The following is a 23,228-nucleotide window of genomic DNA, read 5'->3' as shown; positions in this document are numbered from 1 at the left end:
CCAGCTAATGGAGCCAACAGATACGTAGTAAATCCTCTGTTTAATTCAATCTCTTATCTTAAGCAAGTAGAGGGCATGAAATAGTAAAACTTCTAGCAGATATCTGAGCTCTCACTGCTCCAATTTGGATCAACTGGAGGCAATTCAGAGTAAATTTTCAGAATTGTGGTATAGTTTAATCTTGAAATAAATACAAAAGCATGAACAAGTTTTTCCGCATTCCTTTAAGATAAGCTATTTCTTGGGTTATAAATGTGAAAGAAAGCATTAATAGAAGCGTGTTTCATATATGAATAAAAGGATGAATCCTGGTCAATAATAACTAGATAACAAAGTAAAGCCACCGGCAGTAACTAAATTGTTAGACGATTTATTTCTGAGGGATCTTATTCTAAGATGACAACAACTGTGTTTTTAACAAAAAGTTATAGCTCATCCAGGTCTTTATGTCATGAAAACATGCTTGTAGTACAGTTAATGTATTAGTCTCAAAATGTATTGGCCAAAAAAGAACCTAATGGAAATATAGAATAAAAAGTTTTAGTCCAAGTACAGGAACCTGAGGAACACCACTTAAAGTCCAAGAGGTCTCATTCACTCATATGGAAACATATTTCTGCACACACATTCACACAGTGTGTAAAGTAAAACCTTCACCCTCATCACTATTATCACTTTAAGAGCACTCAACTTAACTGATCTTATCATGTCCACCCCAGTTCGGTCTGAAAAGCTAAATCCCTAAACCGAACCAGAGAAATGTGTAGAGATATTTCTGTTCTTTAGGGGTAAAATTAGAAATCTATGTTAAAAGGAGATAAATGTAACCTCTTTTGAAAATATTACACAGCTTCCCGAAATATTAGTGGAATATACAAATGCATGAATAATACAAAAGGTAACAATTAGGTAATAATTAGGTGGAGATTATGATTGGGAGGCTGATTTGGATTTATTTTGTCACAGTATCCTAAAAACCAGAATGTTTTTTGATGAGATAGTTTGTAGCTTTGAATGTAATTATTACACTTGCAATTTATTAATCTATAAATGCAGGGTCATGGTGGTCTGCCAGCCAGTTGTGAATAGGGGAATGGCAGTGGTACACCCTGCAGATGACCTGTCGCTACCAAATTATTATATTAGAGAGTTTTCTGAAGAATTTACATGTAAACCACACATAGTGTATGTGTCTGGCAGTTTGGTGAAAACCCCCCTGTCACTTTTGTGTTTAAAAATTATTAACACAAATTGTTTTTGCCAAGGAATAATCAGCAGGCAAAAATAATCAATTCAGTAATAGTCAATACGCACTTGAAATAAGTGTCCAATTTAAGTTGTGATCTGGTCAGTTTCCTTTTTTTCTCTCTCATTTGTATTACAAATATTCTTATGTAATATCAGGGCAGTGTTGGCCTTTTCAGCTGCATGGCACAGGAATACAATGGGACAACCGTAAATGCTTATTTTGTTTTTTGAGTGCCCAAATTTGTTTTCAGTTTCAGTATCAACTCTGTCCAGGTTCAAAGTGTGCTGGAGCAATTAAAAGGTGATGATGTAATGACACTGCAGATTCCTGATTGGTCAATAATCATTTTCACAAAACCTGCCAGTCAAAGAGCTGCTGCTGAGTTTCTCTCCTTGGCTGGTGTTTGGCCTGTCTGATCCTCTTTAAATCTTTTGTTATACTGATTATGACAGTGATGATGATAATATGGCAGTGAGGTAAAAACAAAGCGGGCGCAAGTTTTGAAGTCGTAAAAGACAGTACCTGGAACCAAAGTTGGATTGAGGTGTGTCGGGCTGCTAACATGCAGTGGAAAAGACCCATTAGTGACCTCCTTAAGTAAAGTAGCCTGTTTCTACCAATAATGAGTTTCACTTAAATCTCAGTCTCCAGGGTGAAATATAGTGTAAAAGATTGGTGTTTGAGCACATGCAACACACTGGCAGGAGGCTTTTGTACTTGCATGGACCTTGCAGGTGTTTGTATTATTCCCCTATCTCAGAAGGTGGATTTTGTGCAAGCTCTTGAGTGTGTTGAACCTAAATCAAAACAAACAAACAAAAAAAGAGGGTTAGATTGTCTGGAATGTTTTTTTTTTAGGGTGTTAAAAAAATCCCCTGATAGCCATGCCCTTCCTTCAATCCATTTATTTATTTTACATCATTGGGATGCCAAACAGAAAGTTGTTTATTATTTTTTCTTTTGGCCTTGTAGCAACTTCTTAGCTAGAAACCCATAAAGGCCATCAAAGACGTATTCCACAGGACTTTAGATGTGTGATTCAGAAGTTGATTACATTACTTATTTCTAATAACATATTTTTAAATAGCATCCTTCTCCAACCTCTGTCAGTAAATTACAGTAACTTTCCCGAAGGATTTGCCAGTGTGATTGGATGTATTGTTGGTATCCATATAATCATAGAGGCTCCTTGAATGATGTTTCCTTTGTCAGAGCAAAATGTTATTCAAGTAAGTGACAACTGAACCTGTCATGTTCCAGTTTCCTGTTTGAATGATATTTTTAAACCTCATCTTCAACTGCTTCAATATTGTTTTCTTAACCAGTAAAATTGCACCTGCATGAATAGTCAATCTTTGGTGCCTCTTTTGCCTCTTGTCACTTATGCCATGTTATAACATTAAGTATTAACATTGCATTCTTCTGATTTCTCCCATACACCGCTGTAGATGTGTTACTTCTCCACTCAGAGATGAGCTCAAATTGACTTCACGATTGCAATAAAACTCTAAATCCAACAAAGAAAGTGGGACTATCTCTTTCATTTAGTTGCTCATTGCCAAGATAAAACAAAGTATCGGTGCTCCATTTATGATGACTTTTTATCTGGGGTTTGAAGAGATCTTGACCAAGAGATCTCTTGACACTAAAATGAAACAATAGTTCTTATCACATAAAAAGCTGAATCACAAACCAGCCTGTAAGACGAGCAATACCTCCTTACTATTTCTACTTTGCCAGAAGAAGAAGAATGTCAGCCATTATTAGTGGGAAACTAGATTAATTTTGCTAACTCAGGTTTATATGAGTCACTCACCAAAGTCAATTGAGATTTTGAGTCATTTGAGTCACTGAATCACCAAGGGTGGACACAGGCTCCACCCGCTCCCAGCTCACTGGGAATGGGTGGAATTAGCATGTGATTCATACTGCTAAAACGACAGCTTTTAAATTGAAAAAAAGGATACATTTTATTGCAAAAAATGAAAGATAAAAAATTCTCAATGGGAAAATATTTCTTCCATCAAAAAAAGCAAAAGCTATGCATTGTAACATTAACTCATTGTAGTAAATGAATGCAAAGGCAACCGTGCAATGTAACATTTTATTTAGTTTTAATATTGCAAAATTAGGATTAAATATTTATTTACAAAATGTATTTGTGCAAATTTAAACCTTTGAACGATTGATGTGCTAAATAAATCTGCACTAGGGAGCAAAAGTGTGCGGTCTCCTCTCTTGTTTTTTCCTGTAAATTTAAACCTTTCTTCTTCAAAATCAGGGCTACTCACGATGAAAAGCCTAAACGATTACAAAATTACAATTCAAATCCTGACGCATCTCAGAGCTGAGATGTTAAGCTTCCAGGGCTCTCAGGTCTCACTCATTGAGCGTGAGTCTCACGCATTTCAACAAGTCCACACATGCCATTTCTCACGCTGAGAAATTAACTTCACTGCACAGTAATTCCAACAGCCCATCTTACAAACGAATTAAAGGTAGACTACACTGCTGTGCACTGAGCAACTCAGCAACTCAGAGCACCTGTCTGGAGTTACAAACCCATCAACCAATTAGAAAATAGAAGTTTTTGTTGCCAGGTAAGGCCTGATTTTCAGCTTAAAACACTTTATTGCCTGTAAGACAACCCCCCCATGACACATTCCTCCATGCGTGCCACAGCTCAGGTAAGGGAGCTGTTCTCTCGGCGGGGAGGCAGCATGTGAGTGAGTTCACTTTTCGATCCATTCATGTATGAGTGGAGCCTGGCTACTGCGAGAAGCAGAGTTATTTGTTCACTTTGGGGTTCGTTCATGAGTGGAGTCAGGCTACTGAAGCGGAGCATTTGTCACAGCTCATCGCGGGCATTGGTTTGAAACAAGAAAACAGGGCTGTTTTTCTCCCACATCGATAATACAGCGATTCATTAAACATATTTATAAAAATACAGATAGAATAGCTGTCACACCATAGTGACATGTTGACTGGTCTCTTCTTTGCAGTTAGCGAGCTAGCGGTAGCAGAGACGAGTCAGACGAGGACTCATGACTGATGGGTCAGTAAAATGAAGTTTTGAACGATTCATTCAGGGCATGCACATGACCACTATACGAACACAGCCAGTCAGTGTTTCCAACTTAACAGCTTTGTCACTATGTTTAGCAAGTTTCAGACCCTTCCCTCAGCAACATCTTCAACAAAAGTGACAAGTTAAAAATCTAGCAACCTTTTAAAGTGTTATTGAAGGCTTTTGTAGACTCTAATGTGAAGGCATGTATTGTTCTGAAGCGGCGGGTGCTGCTGTGGTCCCCTGCACCAGTGGTCTTCAGCTCTGGTCTTCGTGGGCCGGTGTCCTGCACGTTTTAGATATTTCTCTGCTTTAATACACCTGATCCGAATGAATGGTCGTCATCGGCATGTCATCAAGGTCTGCCCAAGTCTGATAATGACACAGTCATTTGTATCACGGTGTGCTGACGCAGGGAAACATCTAAAACATTTAGGACACCGGCCCTGGAGGACGGGAATTGAGGACCTCTGCCCTACACCATACCAAAGCATGGTCCTGTCCTCCCGTAACTGCTCCCAGCAGCAGCCAGAGCCTTTCCGTGTCCAGACTGCAAGTAAGTCGCGCATCTGCTAAGCCGTCGCTGGCTAATCCTGCACTGGGCCAGCACCACTGAATATAATAATTCATGTAATTATTTTAACCATTATTTCATGGTGCAGCACATATAGTCAGGATAGAGGATGGTGAAATTTGCGACATTTATAAAGATATTGGTATGAAAGTTAATATATAGTTCTAAACATGTTTAGGGTGTTTTCTTGTATTACCTATTTATATCTCCCATGACAGTCTTCCTCTCTTCTACATAATCAATTACAATTACTTAAAAATGGCGAATTATGCAAAGAAGGTGATGGAGTCCTTTGGCGACTTCTAGCGACTTTTAGTCGAATACATTGGCAACTTGGCTCTGCAGTGGCTTTTTTGCATTCTGTATTGGAAAAGTTGTGCTTTATTTGTATTTTATACAAGAAAAATGTTCATGTTGTGGGAAAGAGGTACATTCTCAAAAGGCCATATCAGTTTATTCATAATCATTATTATTATTTGTCAACTACTGTACTAGGATTTTAACTCAGAGTTTGTTGAATCTGGTTTGGAAGTTCCCCTGTTATATGTATGATGATATTTGGTTATGTGTAGCTGGCTCAGTTTTTCTCATTTTGAAGGCTTTTCCTGTAAAATAAACTTGTTTACCTTTTACTGCAAAAGTACCACACTTTTTGGTGTTACAAAAAAGTATCAGCTTTTCTTTTAATTTATCATGTAGGGTTGCACATGAGGGTTGCACATGCACCTTTTTAGACACTCTTCTCTTTTGTCTCTATGCATCCATAGTCTGCATCTCATCTGTATCTTTTGGCTGCTGGTGCTGTTGGGTGTGCCACTGTTGTTAAAACAGAACACATGTTTTTCTATTGTGAAATTGCTTTCCTCATGCTGCTCTCCTGCTGAATTATCTCTGCTGGTGGATGCATTGCAGTTAGGGGTGCTGAAACCTTTTTTTTTCCCCTAACAGATTTCATTATTCTCAGCCCTGTTTTACAACAACAACATGATCAAACATGCCTGACAGTGAGGGCCATATCCCAGACTGCAGAGTCAGAAGAACAGCAAACAATTTCTGAGGGAACACTTAATTTACTCTCATCAAACACATTCTGTGTTTTGATTTTTAGTACAATTACAGTTATTTTTTTATCACTTTAAATATATTTTCATATCTTATCTTGTGTCTTTCTTACCTCGGCTTGAACCCCCAGAAAGTGTTTCCATTTTCAGAATCTTTCTCTGTCTCTATTTAACCCTTTTTGTTTTTCTTTTGGACATCTATGACTTGCGCTTGTTGTGACTATCTTTATCTCTAGCATACTTGAAGGATTAAGGAGGGATAATATCCACTCATTTGTGGATGGAAAAAAAGAGTAAAAAGAAAAGTCAATGGCGCTGTGAGTTATTTAATAAAGCCTTAGTCTGTATAACAGCAAATTTAGTTTCTTTCTTTCTGTCCTTCTTTCTTTCTTTCTTTTTTTCTTTTGTCTGGACTCAGTTTAAAAACACAGTTGTAATCTGTATCTGTACTTTTAATTATTTTTTATAATTTCACTGAAATAATACAAGTTTTAGCAATATTATAACCAAAGTATACATTTTTCAAGAATTATTTAAATTTAACATATCACCACTATAAAACCCTACACACAAAACTGTAGAGAGATTATTGCAGACACTATGAAGGTTTAGATTGTGATTAGAAGTCCATGAATTTGTTGCACACAGATTTAGCCCTGATGGTCTCATTATCACAGCTTTTGATATGAGGACTTTTGATTCTGTCTTGTTTTTATCTCTGACAGTTATCCTCTCTGCGTCTTTATTATCATGAAAAACTGTTCATGCGAGACAGTGTTTCCTCAAAGCTCTTGATGCTATCAGTAGTTAAGCATCCTTCTTGAGTTATCTGTTCAGGAGCTGAATCACAAATGACAGACTGAAGAGTGGTACTTTACATGAAAGGATCTGATTACTGCCTGACTTTCAAGTTCCTACTTGGGATATAGAACTTCTGCAGAAATGTCAAAGTGGCGTCCATATGAATGCCAGGATGCAAGTTTACTCTGCAGAACATTGCAGTGGAGGTTCAACAGTGTTACTCACTTTTCTTGCAAACTATGTTTCAAAAATACATACGTTTTCATTTATTGCATGCACTGTATATAGTAATGTGGAAAAAGTCATGATACATTTCAAGACATTTTCATAAGATGTTCAGGTAGAGAATTTTGGAAACAATAGAAATCTACTAACAGATAAACATTTTGTTTGGTCATAAACAGACATGCGTGCAAATGCACCAAAAATTTAATTTTGAGTAAGAGTTTGATTTACACCCTGCTCCCCAGCCCCACCTCGCTCACAAAAAAAAGGAGATGGGGTGTGGCTGGATTACCTCAGATTAACTCCCAAACATTCCCATAGAAATTTTCCAATTTTCCCCAAAGTTATTTAAAGTTTAAAATTATTTTTTCGGACTCTTCATTCAGTTGCATAAAATTCTTTAAAGGCACATTGTCAAATACAAGACAGGAGAACCAGATACGTAGCCTACACGAAACCCAGAAGGTTCTTTATTGATTAAGGGGAAAGGGGATGGGGAGAGTGATAGTCTCAGTGGAGACTGTGGTTCCAGTGGTTGGACTGGGTCCGTCAGAGGCTGAGTGGAGCGAGCAGCGGCACACCCGCACAGGCTGGAGCTGGCAGGTACAGACAGAATGTTCAGGGGCAGGAGAGCAGTAGTTGTCGGGTGAAACAGGCTGGATCAAGCCCTGGGATCAGTTGAGGGAAGCCAGCGAACAGGAACATGCTGAATCGCAGACAAACTGAAACTGAATGTCTGGAGACCTGTGCCTTAAATACCCAAACACAGAGCAGCTGGTAACAAGATGCAGGTGGCAGTGATTGTGAGGGGGGTGTGGCAGGGTGATTTCAAAGTGATATCAAAGTTTATTTAGATGGGACAATGCATATTAATGCACACTACATTAAGCAGTGTGAATACACCGGGTTTTAGCAGTAATGCTAGTTTCCACCCACAGTCCCCACAAACAACCAGACACACTCACACTCACACCTACGGGCAATTTAGAATGATCAATTTACCTAGCATGCATGTTTTTGGACTGTGGGAGGAAACCGGAGTACCCGGAGGAAACCCACGCAAGCACGGGGAGAACATGCAAACTCCACACAGAAAGGTCCTGCTGGGCCTGGGAGTCGAACCGGGGACCTTCTTGCTGTGAGGCAACAGTGCTAACCACCAAGCCACCGTGCTGCCAAGGGTGGTGGAATAATACCCAATACTGGGGCCTGGAGCAGTGATATTAAGATGATATTCCAGTAGCGATCCCATATCTCCACAGTCTGGGAACAAACTCTATCCTCTGAAATGACTACGCTCACCCCTGCAGAGCGGGGTTTATTGGAGACTACCTCCAGAATTTGGTAGGGGGGAGGAGGGACTGGCCTCCCAGCAATCCTGACCTCAACCTGATTGAACACTCGAGGGATCAGCTTGGGTGTGCTGTTTGTGCCAGAGTGACCAACACGACCACGTTGGCTGACTTATCAATGTCAAATGCTGGTTGATGAATGGGATGCCATCCCACAGCAGTGTGTGACCAGGCTGGTGACCAGCATGAGGGGGAGGTGCCAGGCTGTTGTAGCTGTGTCTGGTTCTTCCACACACTACTAAGGCTCCTGTTTGTTTAATGGATAAATTGTTAAATTGCCGATATGTGTTGTTTCTTCAAACCTCAATCATCCAATCCACCAAACGCCAAAGACTCGATGGCAAAATAGGCTTTTTGGCATTTTTGTTTTGGCAGGCTTTCCAACGGTGTGAGATTTATTGCCAAGAAGGATTGTTGCTGCTACACATACATATATATATATATATATATATATATATATATATATATATATATATATATATATATATATATATATATATATATGAAAGAGGAAGAGTTTTTGTGCCCAAATATCTTACCATCTTACTTGACAAGTGCTCATGATTTTTTTTAATTGCCCCAGTTATTAAATATTCCTGATTTTGAATAACAATTCTAACAATTATGTTGTTCTTTGTATATATTTTCAAAATCTGCATTTTGGTAAGGGTGTGTAAAGTGAGACAGTGTTTTGATCTAGATGATGCTAGTTGGTTTTTAGTCTCCTAACCCTTTGGCAGTCATTTACTGGTGTCTACACAACACACCGGTCTGTTTTGCACAGTACTGCAGGCCAGTGTGGCTCTGGTTAAGTCTTAAAAAAGCTACTTTCAGATAGATCTTTCAAAGACAGATTTTTTGCACTCCTCTTAACACCTGTATCATGCAGTTGTCAAGCGACTGAGGTATCCACATAACACCATACCTTATTGGGTAGAACTTATTAACGTTTTCCTCTCCAAACAAGGACAAGAATGCTTGGCACTTACACTACATTGATCCCATCGCCCAATTAATGTATCCCATTTTAGGTTATATCTGCAGCAAAGTACTTTTCCACCTGAGTTCACCCCATTTCAAGGCACTCTGACTCTTTTCATCAAGCCTGGTTTCTAAACTTCTAAGGCAGTCTGACACATATAATCTACCCAGAACATGAAAAAAAAAATCATTATGTGGTCCCAGTCAGACTGAAAGCACTTTTTTTAGGATTCCATTTCAACAGTGTTTTTTGAAAGACCAAAACAAATGAGTGAAAATGTCATCCTGTGAGATTTCTTTGTATGAGCGTCACTCCTAGAATCTTGTCCAGCAACATTTCTCTTCAAAACAAAGGATACTTCAAAGAAGATGGACAGAAACATCTTTTGTTTTGGGCAAACGTTTGCAAAAGCGCCAAAAGTAGTTATGAGAAACATGGTCTTGTCATATGACAAACTATGTCACATCCAGTGATGTCTGAGACTTGAAAAAGTGCAAGAAAAGTGTTTCCATTACACTTTTGCGGGAACCTGGACTTTAACATGTCTAAAAAAACCACCTCATATAAACGTTAATAGGTTTTTGCAACATTCATCCCTTTTTTTCAAATTCTAGGTGTTTCTGTTACCAGTTTTTCTTCTTTTTTTTATGCAATTATAGTGGTAATGGGAACTCACTAATTGTCTGGAAAGAGAGTATGGACTATGTAGTAACCAGTCCACATGTTGAAATGATATGTCATTATCCATTAACCCGTTTTAAAATTTTGAGGCAGATGATTTTGTCATTTTGGAACATGAAGAAAGTGTAGTCATTTTTAGGGTTCATAATATTGCTAAACCTTGACTTGACCAACTGAAGCAACCCCAAACAACAATACTGTCCATAGAGACTTGCACAGTAGTACTGGGCATGGTGGTCGCATCATTAAATCTACAACTCTTCTAACCCTGAGGCATCCCTGACTCTGGAACGGTGTAAATCTGGTTTCACACCACATTACCTTTTTCCATTGCCCCAGAGTCCAATCTTTATACTCCCTAGCGAACTAAAACCTTTGATTGGTGTCACTGATAAGTGGTTTTCTTCAGGCTACACAGCTGTTCAGTCCCAATAGTTTGAACTCTGTTTGTATTGTGTGTGGAAGTGTTTTTACTTTAACTATTGAACATCGTTGGGAATTCTACTGTTTATTTTCTTTGATTACGTATTTTCCTAAAATATGATGCTTTGCACTACCCTTCTTCTTGGATGGAATCGTAGGTTTTAAGAATGTTTTAGGCAGTTCTTAACCCAGATTTAGTTTGAGCAATCTCTTTGGTTTTGTTGTTTGCTTTGTGCCAATAATTTCTGTGTACCAGTTAGTTTTTTGCTGAATCATTTTAATCATTGTAATGCTTTTCTCTTAATTCCATTTGGTGACTCTTTTTTTTTTTTTGCATTTACTAGCTCTGAGCTTTCGATTGTTTTAATGGTTCTTTTGTCATTGTAGTTGAAGCAACTGCTTCCTTAATAGGACTTATCCACCAAAATTGTCCCAGTGCTATTTCATAGTCAGTGCCAAGCTTTGAACCATTGTTTTTTCTTTTTTTTTTGTTTTAACAGCCAGCCACAAAAAAGAAAAAAAAAAAAGAACCAGTTCCGACCAGAAAAGCGAGTATTACATTGACACTAAAACTTTTTAGGGCTATATTCAAGAACCGGTTACTTTATGGGCAAAAGGCAGGAATATCGTTACCAAACAAAACCATTATTAATTGACGTCTGTGTCTAGATACTTCAGATTAAGCAACAGTCCATGTAGTATTGGACAGGCAGTACAAGAAAAACTTTAAATGTTTTAAGTTAAGCATTCAGTGTTTGTGAAAGTCCCTAGTGTGCTGCAGAAAAGGCACAATGGCTGTTGTAAACTAAATTTAAAAACAGTATTTGTATCTTCATCAATGGACATTATAGGGTGTTTCAATATTCATGAATCCCTTCAAACATCTGTGATAAATCACATTTGCAGTGGCAGTCATAAATACCGGTCATCAATTGGAAATGCAGTGCTTTTTAATGCTGTTTGATCAGCACTGCAGAAAGTGTCTCACACAATTCATTTTAACCTGAAATTTAAACAGCATTTGCATTGTCATTATCAAACACTGTTTTTTAATTTCTTAGTGTTTATACATCATTCAAAATGATGAGTAAATAGCAGTAGGCAGTAGCAGTATTTGCATCTTTGTTTTCAAACAATGTTAGATGCCTCAGTATGACCCGCTAACATTTATGGATCCCATTCAAATAGTTTGTTGTAGCTTTCAAAAATACCACTGGTCAACATACCAGTAAAAAAAAAAAATGTTGTTTACAACAACCTTTACAAAGGCAAACTAATAACCAGATTGGTTTTGAAAGGAGAAAAAGGGTCTGTTTCCATTGAGACCTGTGTTCCCCTACAGAAATTCACTAAAAGTTCACTCCTCTAAAGAGAGGAGTAACAACATAATAATGTGGTTCTATATGTATGGAAAACTAAACCAGTTCTTAAAACATTCCAAAGTTGAACTAGCTCTGAACTGACTCTAGCACCAGTCCAGCACCAGTCCAGCACCAGTTTCAGCTTGGTCAAAAAGGGTTATAAATAATGACATAGCCTTCAGTGCAGGAGGATGTATTCCCAAATCCTGAGCAGTCCTCCTCTTTTTTCACATCCATTTTCAAAGGTAAAGAATCCCAACTAGGTTGTTTTTGAAAGAAGCTTGTCCTTCTTCTTGAATAGGAACTCCCTAGTCCTCCCATGAGATACACACAGATCTGAGCAGCACTTGGTGCGTGGTTGTTAGAAGAGTAGTGGGTGGATAGACGTCTTCCCTAATCAGTCATGTGGTAATTGGTATGATCACAACATGTAAACAACTTCTTAGATGAGAGTCGGTGGGAAATAAACTACAGCTAAAAATCATGTTTCACCTTTAAGAACGGATCTGTGTTGCTATAGTATAACATAGATAAAGATAACAAAAAAAGCAACACAAAAACATAAGTGAAAACAGTTCAGACTGATGCACAGAACAACAGTTTATGGATTATATGGCCTTATTCGTATAGTGTCAAAAAAGTGTTGGAGAAACCCCTAATGACTCATAAATAATACACACTAGGAGACAGTTGGTCAACTTGCCAAATTAAATGCTTAACACTAAATTCTTCTGCCAGATACAATGTTTCTTTATCTCTTTCACCGGTCCACTTCACTGTGTTTTCTTTTGTGCTGGAAGAGATCAGAAGGAATGTTTCCTCACTTTGTCAAAGCCCTCTAACTGTCTCAGCTGTTCTCACTTTCAGGCTCCTTTTCTCTCTGACAGTGACACGGGACTCTATCCAGTGCATTTGCTACTTTTACAACTCTAAAGCTCCCATTATAAAATCCAGGCTGCTGCTTTTAGTAATCCGCTGACAGAGCTAACTTCTCAGCACTGGCACTACACATGTAGGCACAAACAAGGCAGTTCTCTTTCTTGCATCTATACAAAACCGAGTCACACTGCTTTAAAAATGCACTTGCAAACATAGATAATCCTTTTACTCTTTGTCTATCTGAGCTAGACTCACTCAACTCAACTCTCACTCAAATTCCCTGTTGGTAGTGGTTAAGATAATAAGCAGTTTTTTGAGAGGGAGTGTACAGTATGTTGGTAAGTATTGTACCTCTACCTGCTAATTTACACCCACAGACTGTCGTATGACTGCATTATCTGTATGACAACCACAAAAACACAGACCCCTGTGTACATACAAACACTTTGGAAGCACTGCAATGTTTCCACAGTGGTGTTGTCCATATGCTCAAAAATCATTGACAAAACGGAAAAGTAGTGTGAGTAGAAAATGTCTTTGTAGCCACTCCTTTTTTTTTTCTACAAAAATTAAAATGTGAAAGTATTGTCATTAATTTTTTTCAAAACCCATTTCAGAAAAGCAGTGATATTTCCTGAAATGCAACACCGACTTGTATCAGCCAGTGCCTTCCCGGATCATGTATATTATAAAATACCCAAATCACAAATGGATGCCAGCAGCCCACTCAAAAACATTGGGAGACAGGCATGTTGTGTTGCATCACCATTTCTATAGCTGCTTCATCCTGTTCAGGGTCGAAAAAAGGCTAGAGTCTTTCCCAGCTGTCATCAGGAGAGAGGCAGACTGGACCGCGGACAGGTCGGCGGTTTATCACAGGACCACACAGAGACAAACAAGACAAATAACCATCCAAGCTCACACTCACTCCTACAGACAATTAAGAGCCACTGACATCAAACTAAAATACATGGTTTTGGGCTGTGGGAGGAAACTGGAATACTCAGAGAAACCCAACACAGGGAAGGGAAGAAAATGCAAACCCCAGGTGTAATTCAAACTAGGAACTTTCTTTACGTGGGGCACCCGTTCTTTCAATTGTACATTCACATTGTTTGGAAACTATTGCAATAAGAATCTTGCTACATACAAGCTTCTCTTTGTCATTATCTACTAAGGAAAACAGATCTGGACTGCAGGCAAGGCTGTCTTCCACACAGGTTAAGATACGTAGCAGGATATGTCTCTGCAATATTTGAACAGTAGTGTTTGATACGTTCTTGCACAACTATAGCATCAAAATTCAGTGTTTTTCATCTTTCATTGGTTACTGAAAAAATAAATAATATTTCAAAAAAGTTTAAATATGGACTAATTTGACGACTAAATATGTGCTACCTGTTGTTTGGATCAGCTTCTTTGCAGAGTTCTCCTTGTGTAAGACCAAATTTGATACAATTTTGTATCGTAAAGTATTTTTTATATTTTTTTTACAGATTCTATTTTACAATTATCTTTGTAAATTTCTTTATCATTACTTTTATTCTGAATTGGTGCAATAGAATAAAATTGAACATGATTTCATTGAGTAGAAGAGACTATAATATAATAGAATAAAATAGAGTTGAGTTGAGTACAGTAGAATAGCTGGTTGCAGACATTCAGAATGGTTTAACTATTGCATCCTATAAACATTTCCATCGTTCTAAGCCTCTCCGCTAACTTTTTTTGATTGGCTGCTTGCGTTGAAGTCTAGACTTGACATTGTCAAAGTAAAATAAAAGTTGGCCAGAGAAGAAATACTATATCTATATATGTTAACTTTTGTTTGCATGTTAATTTTAATGTTCATCGAAATGGGGTTTGTGTGTGTAATCAATTCAGGAAGTTGAAACAATTGTTGTACATGCCGTACTTTTGGTGTTTATTTGATTAGTTTGACTCCAGACGTGCTCTTACACAATAGTAAAGACGCTGGCACAAGATGTTTTCAATTTATCATATCTTGACATACTGGTTTGCCATATTAATAGTTTTTTTAACAATAAAAAAAAAAGACTGGAATTGTGCAGCTGTGTGCGCATTCATACGTGTCTGTGTGTGCGTGCACAGCTTGAAAGACACACGTCTTGCTGAGTATCAGACCGCCAGGGGAGAGGACTAAGAAGAGCATTTGCTCGGCTTCTTAAAACAAACTCTCAGGGTAGATGAATGATATCAGAGGGTGCGATTAACAGGGACAAGGGTGAAAAAAACCAACAAAAAAACTTGATGATGTAACCCTTTACTCACCCTTTCACACACTTTCTCCTTCTGTCAGTGCTTCATGCATAGTTGGGGATCACATTTCCTTACATGTTATGCTTAAAAGAAAGTGGCATCAAGTAAAAAATTATATTAGGCTTTTGGAAAAGGTGTGTTACAGAAACAACTTTTGCAGGGAAGTGAGGATGAGCGGGTGATTACTTTTGGAACGAGAATAATAGAAATACAGTCATCTTGTAAACCACTAACCACATTATGTCAATGATGTGGCCATAGATGCTGTTAGTGATTTTATAATGGAGAGCCAAGCCACATTAGGAGTTAGAATAAACTATTTATCTATAACATACACACTCATCTGTTATGGATGTTGAGAGGTTCCTGACCACTGAAAGCTGTATATATGAGAACTTGATTGGAATCTGATCTTGACGTTGTACGGGACAGAGAGTTGCATCTGTGCTTGGTTCTGAAGGAGGTCACACTAAATACTGACATCTACTTGTAAAGTCATTTTGCCCGGAACATTGGGTGTTTTTTTGTTTTTTTATAGAGCCATGATCTTGAGTTTAAAGGAGCCGTCTTTATGAAATGGCCAAAACTGGTACTGCAGTCACTTTCCAAATATTGTTGAGCGGCGTGTACCCTCCCCCTCCTCCCCCCGACCAGAGGTTGCCAGGTAGGCTGCAGAATGCAGCAGGAACGTAGGCTGCCATGGCTGCGATAATTAGAGCCGAGCTGGCAACCCGGATGCCGAAACAATACTGACTTTGTGATTGGGAGATAGGTGGAGGGTGGAGCTTCAGAAACAATACTGACTTGGTGATTGGGAGATAGGTGGAGGGTGGAGCTTCAGGCCAAAACAAAAAATGAAAACACAAACATCAGTTGAGGGCTGCAACTCCTCTTTTTAAACTGGAATATCCTGGCTTGAGTGCTGTTGTCAGAGACATAAGTATTTGAAATGAAGATGATTTTTAAATGTCTGTTGACATATCGGGGTCATTTTATGATTCGTTTTATTATTGCTCTTACATACAGCTCCTTTAACCGATATGGCTTTTTTGAAAGGCTGATGTGTTTAATCGTTGAGATTAATTGTTGTGCCACTAACATTTTTGCTCCTTATTACATTTATCTCTGTAATCTATTATGGAGACTGGAAAATAAACGTGAAACGTAAAAAAAAAAAAAATGATAGTAAAGCTCTATAAGTATATGTAAGCTTGCTCGGAGGGATCTACTTGGCGCTCTTGGCAGGTCTCCTAGGTCAAAACGGTAGGGGTAAACCCTGGACAGGTTCTCAGCCACTTGATTTACAAAGGTCTTGTATAATTTCAAAACCTTGAAAGTTTACCTTCTGCATGGTTTAGCAAAATCAACTAAATAAGTGTCAATTTACATAAATGGCCTTTATAACATGTCATATCCAACTTTTTGAAGACAACACAGTTCTTCCAAGTTCAGTCAAACATCAAAATGCAGTCTGACGTAACTCTGACGCCAGAACTAAGATGCCTCTGGGAAATTGTGTTCTGTTTTCTCCCACATGCCTATTCAAGAAGCACATTGTTTCCACAGCTGAGATGTGGTGGGTAGAGCTGACAAGCTCATGTGCCAAAAAAGAAAAACATTTTTTTCTTTAAATGGTAGCTACTGTCTGCAGTAGCTGTTCCTGATCAGATATAGCTCATCAGAAATAAGTGTGCAAACTTTCCTTTGCTGTAATTATGCCCAGAAATGTAATTTTTTACCTAATGCAGTTTACATTTTTGCAGGGCAGTGGGAAGTCCTCTGGTCATGGACCCCAACAGCATTTGCAGGAAAGCAAAACGACTTGCAGGGAAGCAGGCTGAGCTGTGCCAGACTCAACCAGAGATCGTGAGTGAGGTGGCCAAGGGAGCCAGATTGGGTGTCAGGGAGTGCCAGTACCAGTTCAGGTACCGCCGGTGGAACTGCACTAGTCACAACAAATACTTTGGCAAAATACTCCAGCAAGGTGAGTGATAAAGGACTGAATGTGCCCACTTTTACTTTTTCAATGACTTTGTGGGGGTTTCATTTTACTTTTTCTATCAAGCACGAAGTTATACCTTTTGAGATAAATATTTTAACATGGGGCAACACAGTGGCTTGGTGGTTAGCACTGTTGCCTCACAGTGAGAAGGTTCCCGGTTCAACTCCCTGGCCTGGCAGGGGTCTTTCTGTGTGGAGTTTGCATGTTCTCCCCGTGCTTGCGTGGGTTCTCTCCGGGTACTCCAGCTTCCTCCCACAGCCCAAAAAACATGCATGTTAGCTTAACTATTGATTGTAAATTGCCCGTAGGTGTGAGTGTGAGTGTGCCTGGTTGTCTGTGTATCTATGTGGCCCTGCGATAAAGTGGGTATAGAAAATGGATGGATGGATGGATGGATGGATGGATAGTTTGATGTGCAGGTACAAATCCAAACTTCATTAGGAGTTTTTAGAAGATTGACACCATATTCATCTGTAGTTGGTTACAGGGCCTTCTTTTGCCATCTCTCCTATTTTTTCAAACCATTAGCATAAAATAAAATACTTTATTAATGCTTTTGCAAATATTCTTATGAGGTGATAAATGTTTATCTATTGGCTTTTAAAAAAAAAAAATATATATAGATATGTTGTTCATGAATGTTATAAAGCATGTGAGTGAGCGCAAATGAGAGAGCAGTGAAATTGATCACATTCAATGGGTTTGTTGTCAACAATGTTTTGATTGTTTTCCCTCCATTGTTCATTCTCACCTAATAGGGTGGCCAAGTTAACATCCCTGGGTATATTTTGTACATCACCTTAAGGGCAGTTATGCCACTGCAAAGGTGCAGAGGGGAGTAAGCTCAGAAGGTTTTCAGCAAAGCCCTAAACGTAATTTTAAATGCAGAATGACAAGGAAACGCTAGACACAGTTCTGGTGGAACGAAATATACACGTCCCCTAAATCTGTGTATTTGGACTGTGCTTATTGACTTTATATATTATACTTTATTAACTTAGTTTACACATCCTGCTGATAGCGTACAACGAACATCCACGTGCTTTAAAAAAAAACAGTATTTTTCTATCAGTCTGTCGTGGGCAAGACATATGTCCCTGCCTATATCCAGAGGCTGCAGAGATGTGCGAGTCTCTCCCAGAGTCTGTTCAGCTTTTGTTCACTTTAAGAAGAAATCACGCTAGATCTGTGAATCTAAAAATCAAGCTGAACTTTCAAATGAAGCAAGACAAATGCATGTTTATGATTTTACAATGCACTGAGTGAATTGGGAGAATAGGGCTGTTGTTATTGTACCTGTGTTCAGACCAGAACCATGTGCCATATAGGAAACTATATTTTGGAAAGAAAAAATAAACGTATAGTAGGCTAATGAGACATACAGAAGTAAAAGACTGCAGGCGAATAATAAGACTATAGAAGTATTAGGCCTATAGAACATCATATAAGTATTGTATAGTACTATTGAAACACTGCAGTTCTGTTTTGTGAGCGTTGATGTCTTTATAGAAACTGCCTTCTTTTGTGTTAGACTTTACTTTATAAATCATAATTCTACTAAAAAATGGAATATAAATAACATACAATGAACCTTCTTCAGCCACCGTCTTTTACTGCAGGTATTTAACGCTCATGTTACCCATTAATAACCACCAATTTCACTAGAGGTTAATATTATGTGTTATATGTTTATTTATTTTCCTGGGAAACATGCACCCTCAGCAATGCTGTAACACACTTGGCTAAGCGCTGAATGTTTACAATGTCTGCCCACACCCCTCTGCCATGGCATATGTGACTGCTGTGACCAGCCTCCACCACAGTGGCTCATTGTTTTATAGCATACAGTATACTCAGTGGTCAGTTATTGGGCTGCTGAAAATATTTCTGAAAGAAACAGACAATCTGGCTATTATTTGCATACTGCAGACAATTCAACTGTTTGCGTTCTTTGTACTGCATATTACATCTGAGTAAATAAAATGATTTACTGCTAGTGTGGTACAGTATGTGTTGTCAGAAACACATTTTCAAAAGCAGTTTACGGCCTGTTATTTTGGGTAGACTTAAGTGTGCCTTTTTTACAGTGTCTTTATATCTGACCAGTCTTACAATTTCCTTTCCATCAATGAAAGCAGCAGCGTTGTATGGATAAAAATAAGTCGACTTTATTAAAAGGTCAAGCTGTCCCTATAACGCAATCATGAACAGAATCCATATAGTCTAACTTTTACATCAGTCAAAAGCTGAAGAATCACCATCTAAGTGTTGATTTGAGTTATCATCACAAAGTACATGTTGACAATGTAAGGACTGAAGAAAAATGACTATGAGGACATGCAGCTTGGTTCCATACCATAAAATATGATATTGTGCTTGTCTTTCAACCCCTAAGAACAAAATCTCCACCAAAACCTCCCTCTAAAGGACATATCTGAATTACAGTACAAATGAAAGCGATATCAGCTGCATTTTCCTGTGTAGCTATTTCTGGCTTTTTCCAAGTACCTAAGCTGGTGTGCCATGGAACAACTGGTCTAACTAAGGAAACTCCGCCTGGGGGGAAAAAGAAATACAAAAGTGATTGCATACATTTAAAAGCAGCAGTTCTTTTTGTGGGAAGTAATCCTACATTTAAGGTACATGCACGCATGCATACAAACATATACATACATTACCACCTACATTCTTACCTAATGCTACACCACATGCAGTAGCTTAATTGGACTATTCTTATTCCACATATCGATTTATTCAAACTAAGTGTCTTTTCTCAGAATAAAGGTTTGATTACCAGAAGTACCATACCAATATGCATGTGTACCCTGGGTTACAATATATTTCTTCTTTTGAACAAAAGCCATTTTTTTTCCATTAGTTGCATTGTGTGGAAAGTGATCTGTGTTTCAGTGGTCTAATGGAACCTTGAATACATTGCAAATAGATAATATCAAGAGTTTGAGTTTGATCAGGCAACTGGTAATTAAAGCAAATATAAATATGAAATACTGCGATTTGCTTTGTTCTTCCAATCAGTCTTCATCATATCTTTACAGAGGATTTCATATCTTTGAAAACACATTACAAAAATGTCATTTTTTTCTTTAAAGCAGTGTATACCTTTGGAGTTCAGCTGGCATCCTTACGTCAACTAAAGGTCAGATCCCTGTCTGCTGGCACTCCAACAGACAACGGCAGCTGTTGTATTTCAGACTAGGCGTATTCACACTTGACTGACTCTCCTCTTCATCAGATTGGGCACGCTTGAAATGATTAGCTAAGATTGCTTTTTCTCATAGGATCTCTCTTTGGATCTTACTCCAGCTCTTTGAAGTATCTAATAAAACTGACAGTGGGTCACTGGTGGATCATCTTCAATTACTGTGTTGCTTTTTTTTTGTGTGATTAGATTTTTAAAGGGCTACTTGTCTTTCATTTGACTGGCATTACAGAGGACATTCTGATGTGTGTTTAATTAACATGTCATTAAACTAGTCATTACCATTAAACTTAATTAAAATGTATCTTTGTTGTTGCCTATTAATATCTTATGCTGCTTTATACTGCTTTATGTGGAAGTTAACAAGCCTGAGGGTCAAGGCTCTTCTTAAATGTGGAATGGAATGGAAGATTTACATTTGTTAATGTTATTAATTCATTATTATTGTTAATATCATATGTATATATATATATATATATATATATATATATATATATATATATATATATATATATATATATATATATATATATATATATATATATATATATATATATATATATATATATATATACATATATATATATATATTTATTTATTTATTTATTTATTTGTATAATTTCTGAGCTCTTCAGCCGGCTCACTCTTCCTGGCAATGAAAACATATCATAAGCAGTTTTTTAATATGCGTTAGAACATCTGGAATTTTTACTTTTTAGTTGTGTGCCTTCCCACAATAGGGGATGCTTTTCACAGCATGTACAAAAAACTGGGAACAGGACTTGTGCAGGTCGGACGATGCTCGGTGCTTGCTTATAGGCAAAAAACGATATGAACTGATATGTCTGTTCTCGTTTCATACCCTATAGTTTATAGTTATAGTTTTATTTGGATCCCCATTAGCTGCAGCAAAACTGCAGCTATTCTTCCTGGGGTCTGACACATAATATACAGTACATGACAAAAAATTTAAAGCAAACCTAAAGAGGTAGTAAAGAAAAAGAAAAGAAAAATAGAGAAGAAAAAAGTAAAAAAAGGAAATTCTACTACAAAATGTACTTTAGATTTCTGTCAAATAGAGACCAGTGCTCCTTTTGACACTCACATTAAGGTTACAGTCATTCCGTTAAACATTTAGATATAATGCATTATACAATTATGCAATACAAAATCATACATTCTTTAAATAGCATCAACCAATTCAAACAATGTATAGTCATCGACAAAACGTTTAAGTCATGATCGTATGACCACCAAAGGCACAGGATATTCAATTTGGGACTACATACCGAAGTCAAACAACTGGGATATTTACATTTTTGCATAAATGCTGCTTTAAAACAAAACGGATCCAAGTTCAAATTAGGACATTCATTCATTGTAGGAAAATATATCTGTTCACGTTATGCATTAAATCATGTGACAATTAGTGCTCTGCTGGAAATGATAGATAGATAGATAGATAGATAGATAGATAGATAGATAGATAGATAGATAGATAGATAGATAGATAGATAGATAGATAGATAGATAGATAGATAGATAGATAGATAGATAGATAGATAGATAGATAGATAGATAGATAGATAGATAGATAGATAGATAGATAGATAGATAGAGGTCAGTAGTGTAGACATGTGTATCAAAACACAAAATTTCAGTTGTTAAAGTGGCACGTGGAACCTAACGACCATAACATATTGTTTATAAAACTATTTAGGCAGTATGACTCATAACAGAACAGACTGCACTCTTCCCAAAGTCTGAGTAGACCAGCATCTCCTCAGCATCACAACAGCACTATGTAACTTCGCTGGCTCGGTAGGTACCAGAGTTTCTCACCTGCCAATCAATGTGTACAACCTGCGTTGCAGCATATAACAAACTTTTTACTCGTCGTACAAGTCTCCAGGTGGATAACTATGAGATAAAGATCCACAAACCAACTCCCTGGCAGAGCCAGCAAAGAAAATAATGAGGGTTTTGTTAAAAGAGGGGAAGAAAAGACAGAGAAAGTGACAGAACAAGAGCCGACAAAAACCCATATTGGATCGTCTTATACTGGTTCACCGAACTGGAAGAGGCAAAGAGCACCAGGACGAATGACGACTTGGTCTTCTTGCTATTGTAAGTCAAATATATTTTCTCTTTAATTTTTTCTGTCTTGTGCTTTTGAGCTTGATTGTTTTAGGCTGTGCTACTAAGGCTGTTCATTTGCTCACTGGTTCCAAGTTTATGTATCTAAAGGTACCCAATCGATGAGATAATGCACCTGTTTTCAATAGATGGAAGTTTTCAATCATGTTGATTGGTATTTTATTCTAAGCTGATTGCAAGGAATTCACCACTCCTAACTCCTCCTGACTCCTAAACCACTGTGGGGTGTCAATTTGTTTGATTGCAACAAGTTTGGGTAATATTACGTTAAAGTTTTAATGTAATCTCTGAGTTATTTAGAAACTAGCACACAATTGAGTAGGTTGTTTCATATGACTCACAGATACGTAGTATTCCGTCCAAGTTATTCTCTCATGTTATTATCAATATTCTGCTTTGAGACTGGCTACTATAAACACACTCATTTTTTTTCTTAACTCAACTCTGTCTTCATCGCCATTGTCTTCTTGGTATTTTAAAAGCCAACTGAGTCTGTCTGAGATACTGACTAGTGACGTTTTCATTACACTTTTGGCCAAAAGAAAATCAAATCTCTGAGAATTGGAAGACGGCAGCGCTGCAGGGGGTCGGTGTTTCCATTGAACTGTGTTTTCTGAATAAACTTAATTCTCGTAACTCTCCGTATATTGTCCTGCGAGACTTCTCTTCAAAACAATGAAAAAGAAAATCTCAACGTTGAAGAAAATTGACTCAAACATCTTTAGTCTTTGACAAATTATTGTGATTGCTGCTGTTGTGCAACTGATGATGAAGGCAGCGGATGATCATTCAAATGATTATCAGAGGTAAAGCCCTTATGTAATGTATAATGATTAGCTAGTGTTACAGGACAACTACATAGTATTCATGAGGCCAAAAACCGCTGGAAACTAGATTTTGATGACTTCAGATTG

General features: G+C 37.7%; 1 protein-coding gene across 3 annotated transcripts in view; it reads left to right on the top strand.

Annotated features, from left to right (window-relative positions):
- The window catches only part of wnt6b (wingless-type MMTV integration site family, member 6b), a 47,197-nt gene that overhangs the window by 5,721 nt on the left and 18,248 nt on the right, over positions 1-23,228 (top strand). For 2 of the 3 annotated variants that reach the window (XM_061723983.1, XM_061723984.1), the window contains one exon: positions 16,699-16,919. In XM_061723983.1, coding sequence (XP_061579967.1) covers positions 16,699-16,919 — 221 coding nt within the window. Of the gene's footprint in view, positions 1-4,849; positions 4,873-16,698; positions 16,920-23,228 lie in introns of those variants that run through there. The other variant, XM_061723985.1, reaches the window with a different exon arrangement.

This window comes from Cololabis saira, chromosome 6 (genome assembly GCF_033807715.1).
Source record: "Cololabis saira isolate AMF1-May2022 chromosome 6, fColSai1.1, whole genome shotgun sequence".
NCBI classification, from domain to species: Eukaryota; Metazoa; Chordata; class Actinopteri; order Beloniformes; family Belonidae; genus Cololabis; species Cololabis saira.
The sequence above is the reverse complement of the archived record's forward strand: the minus strand, read 5'-3'. Positions and strand labels throughout refer to the sequence as shown.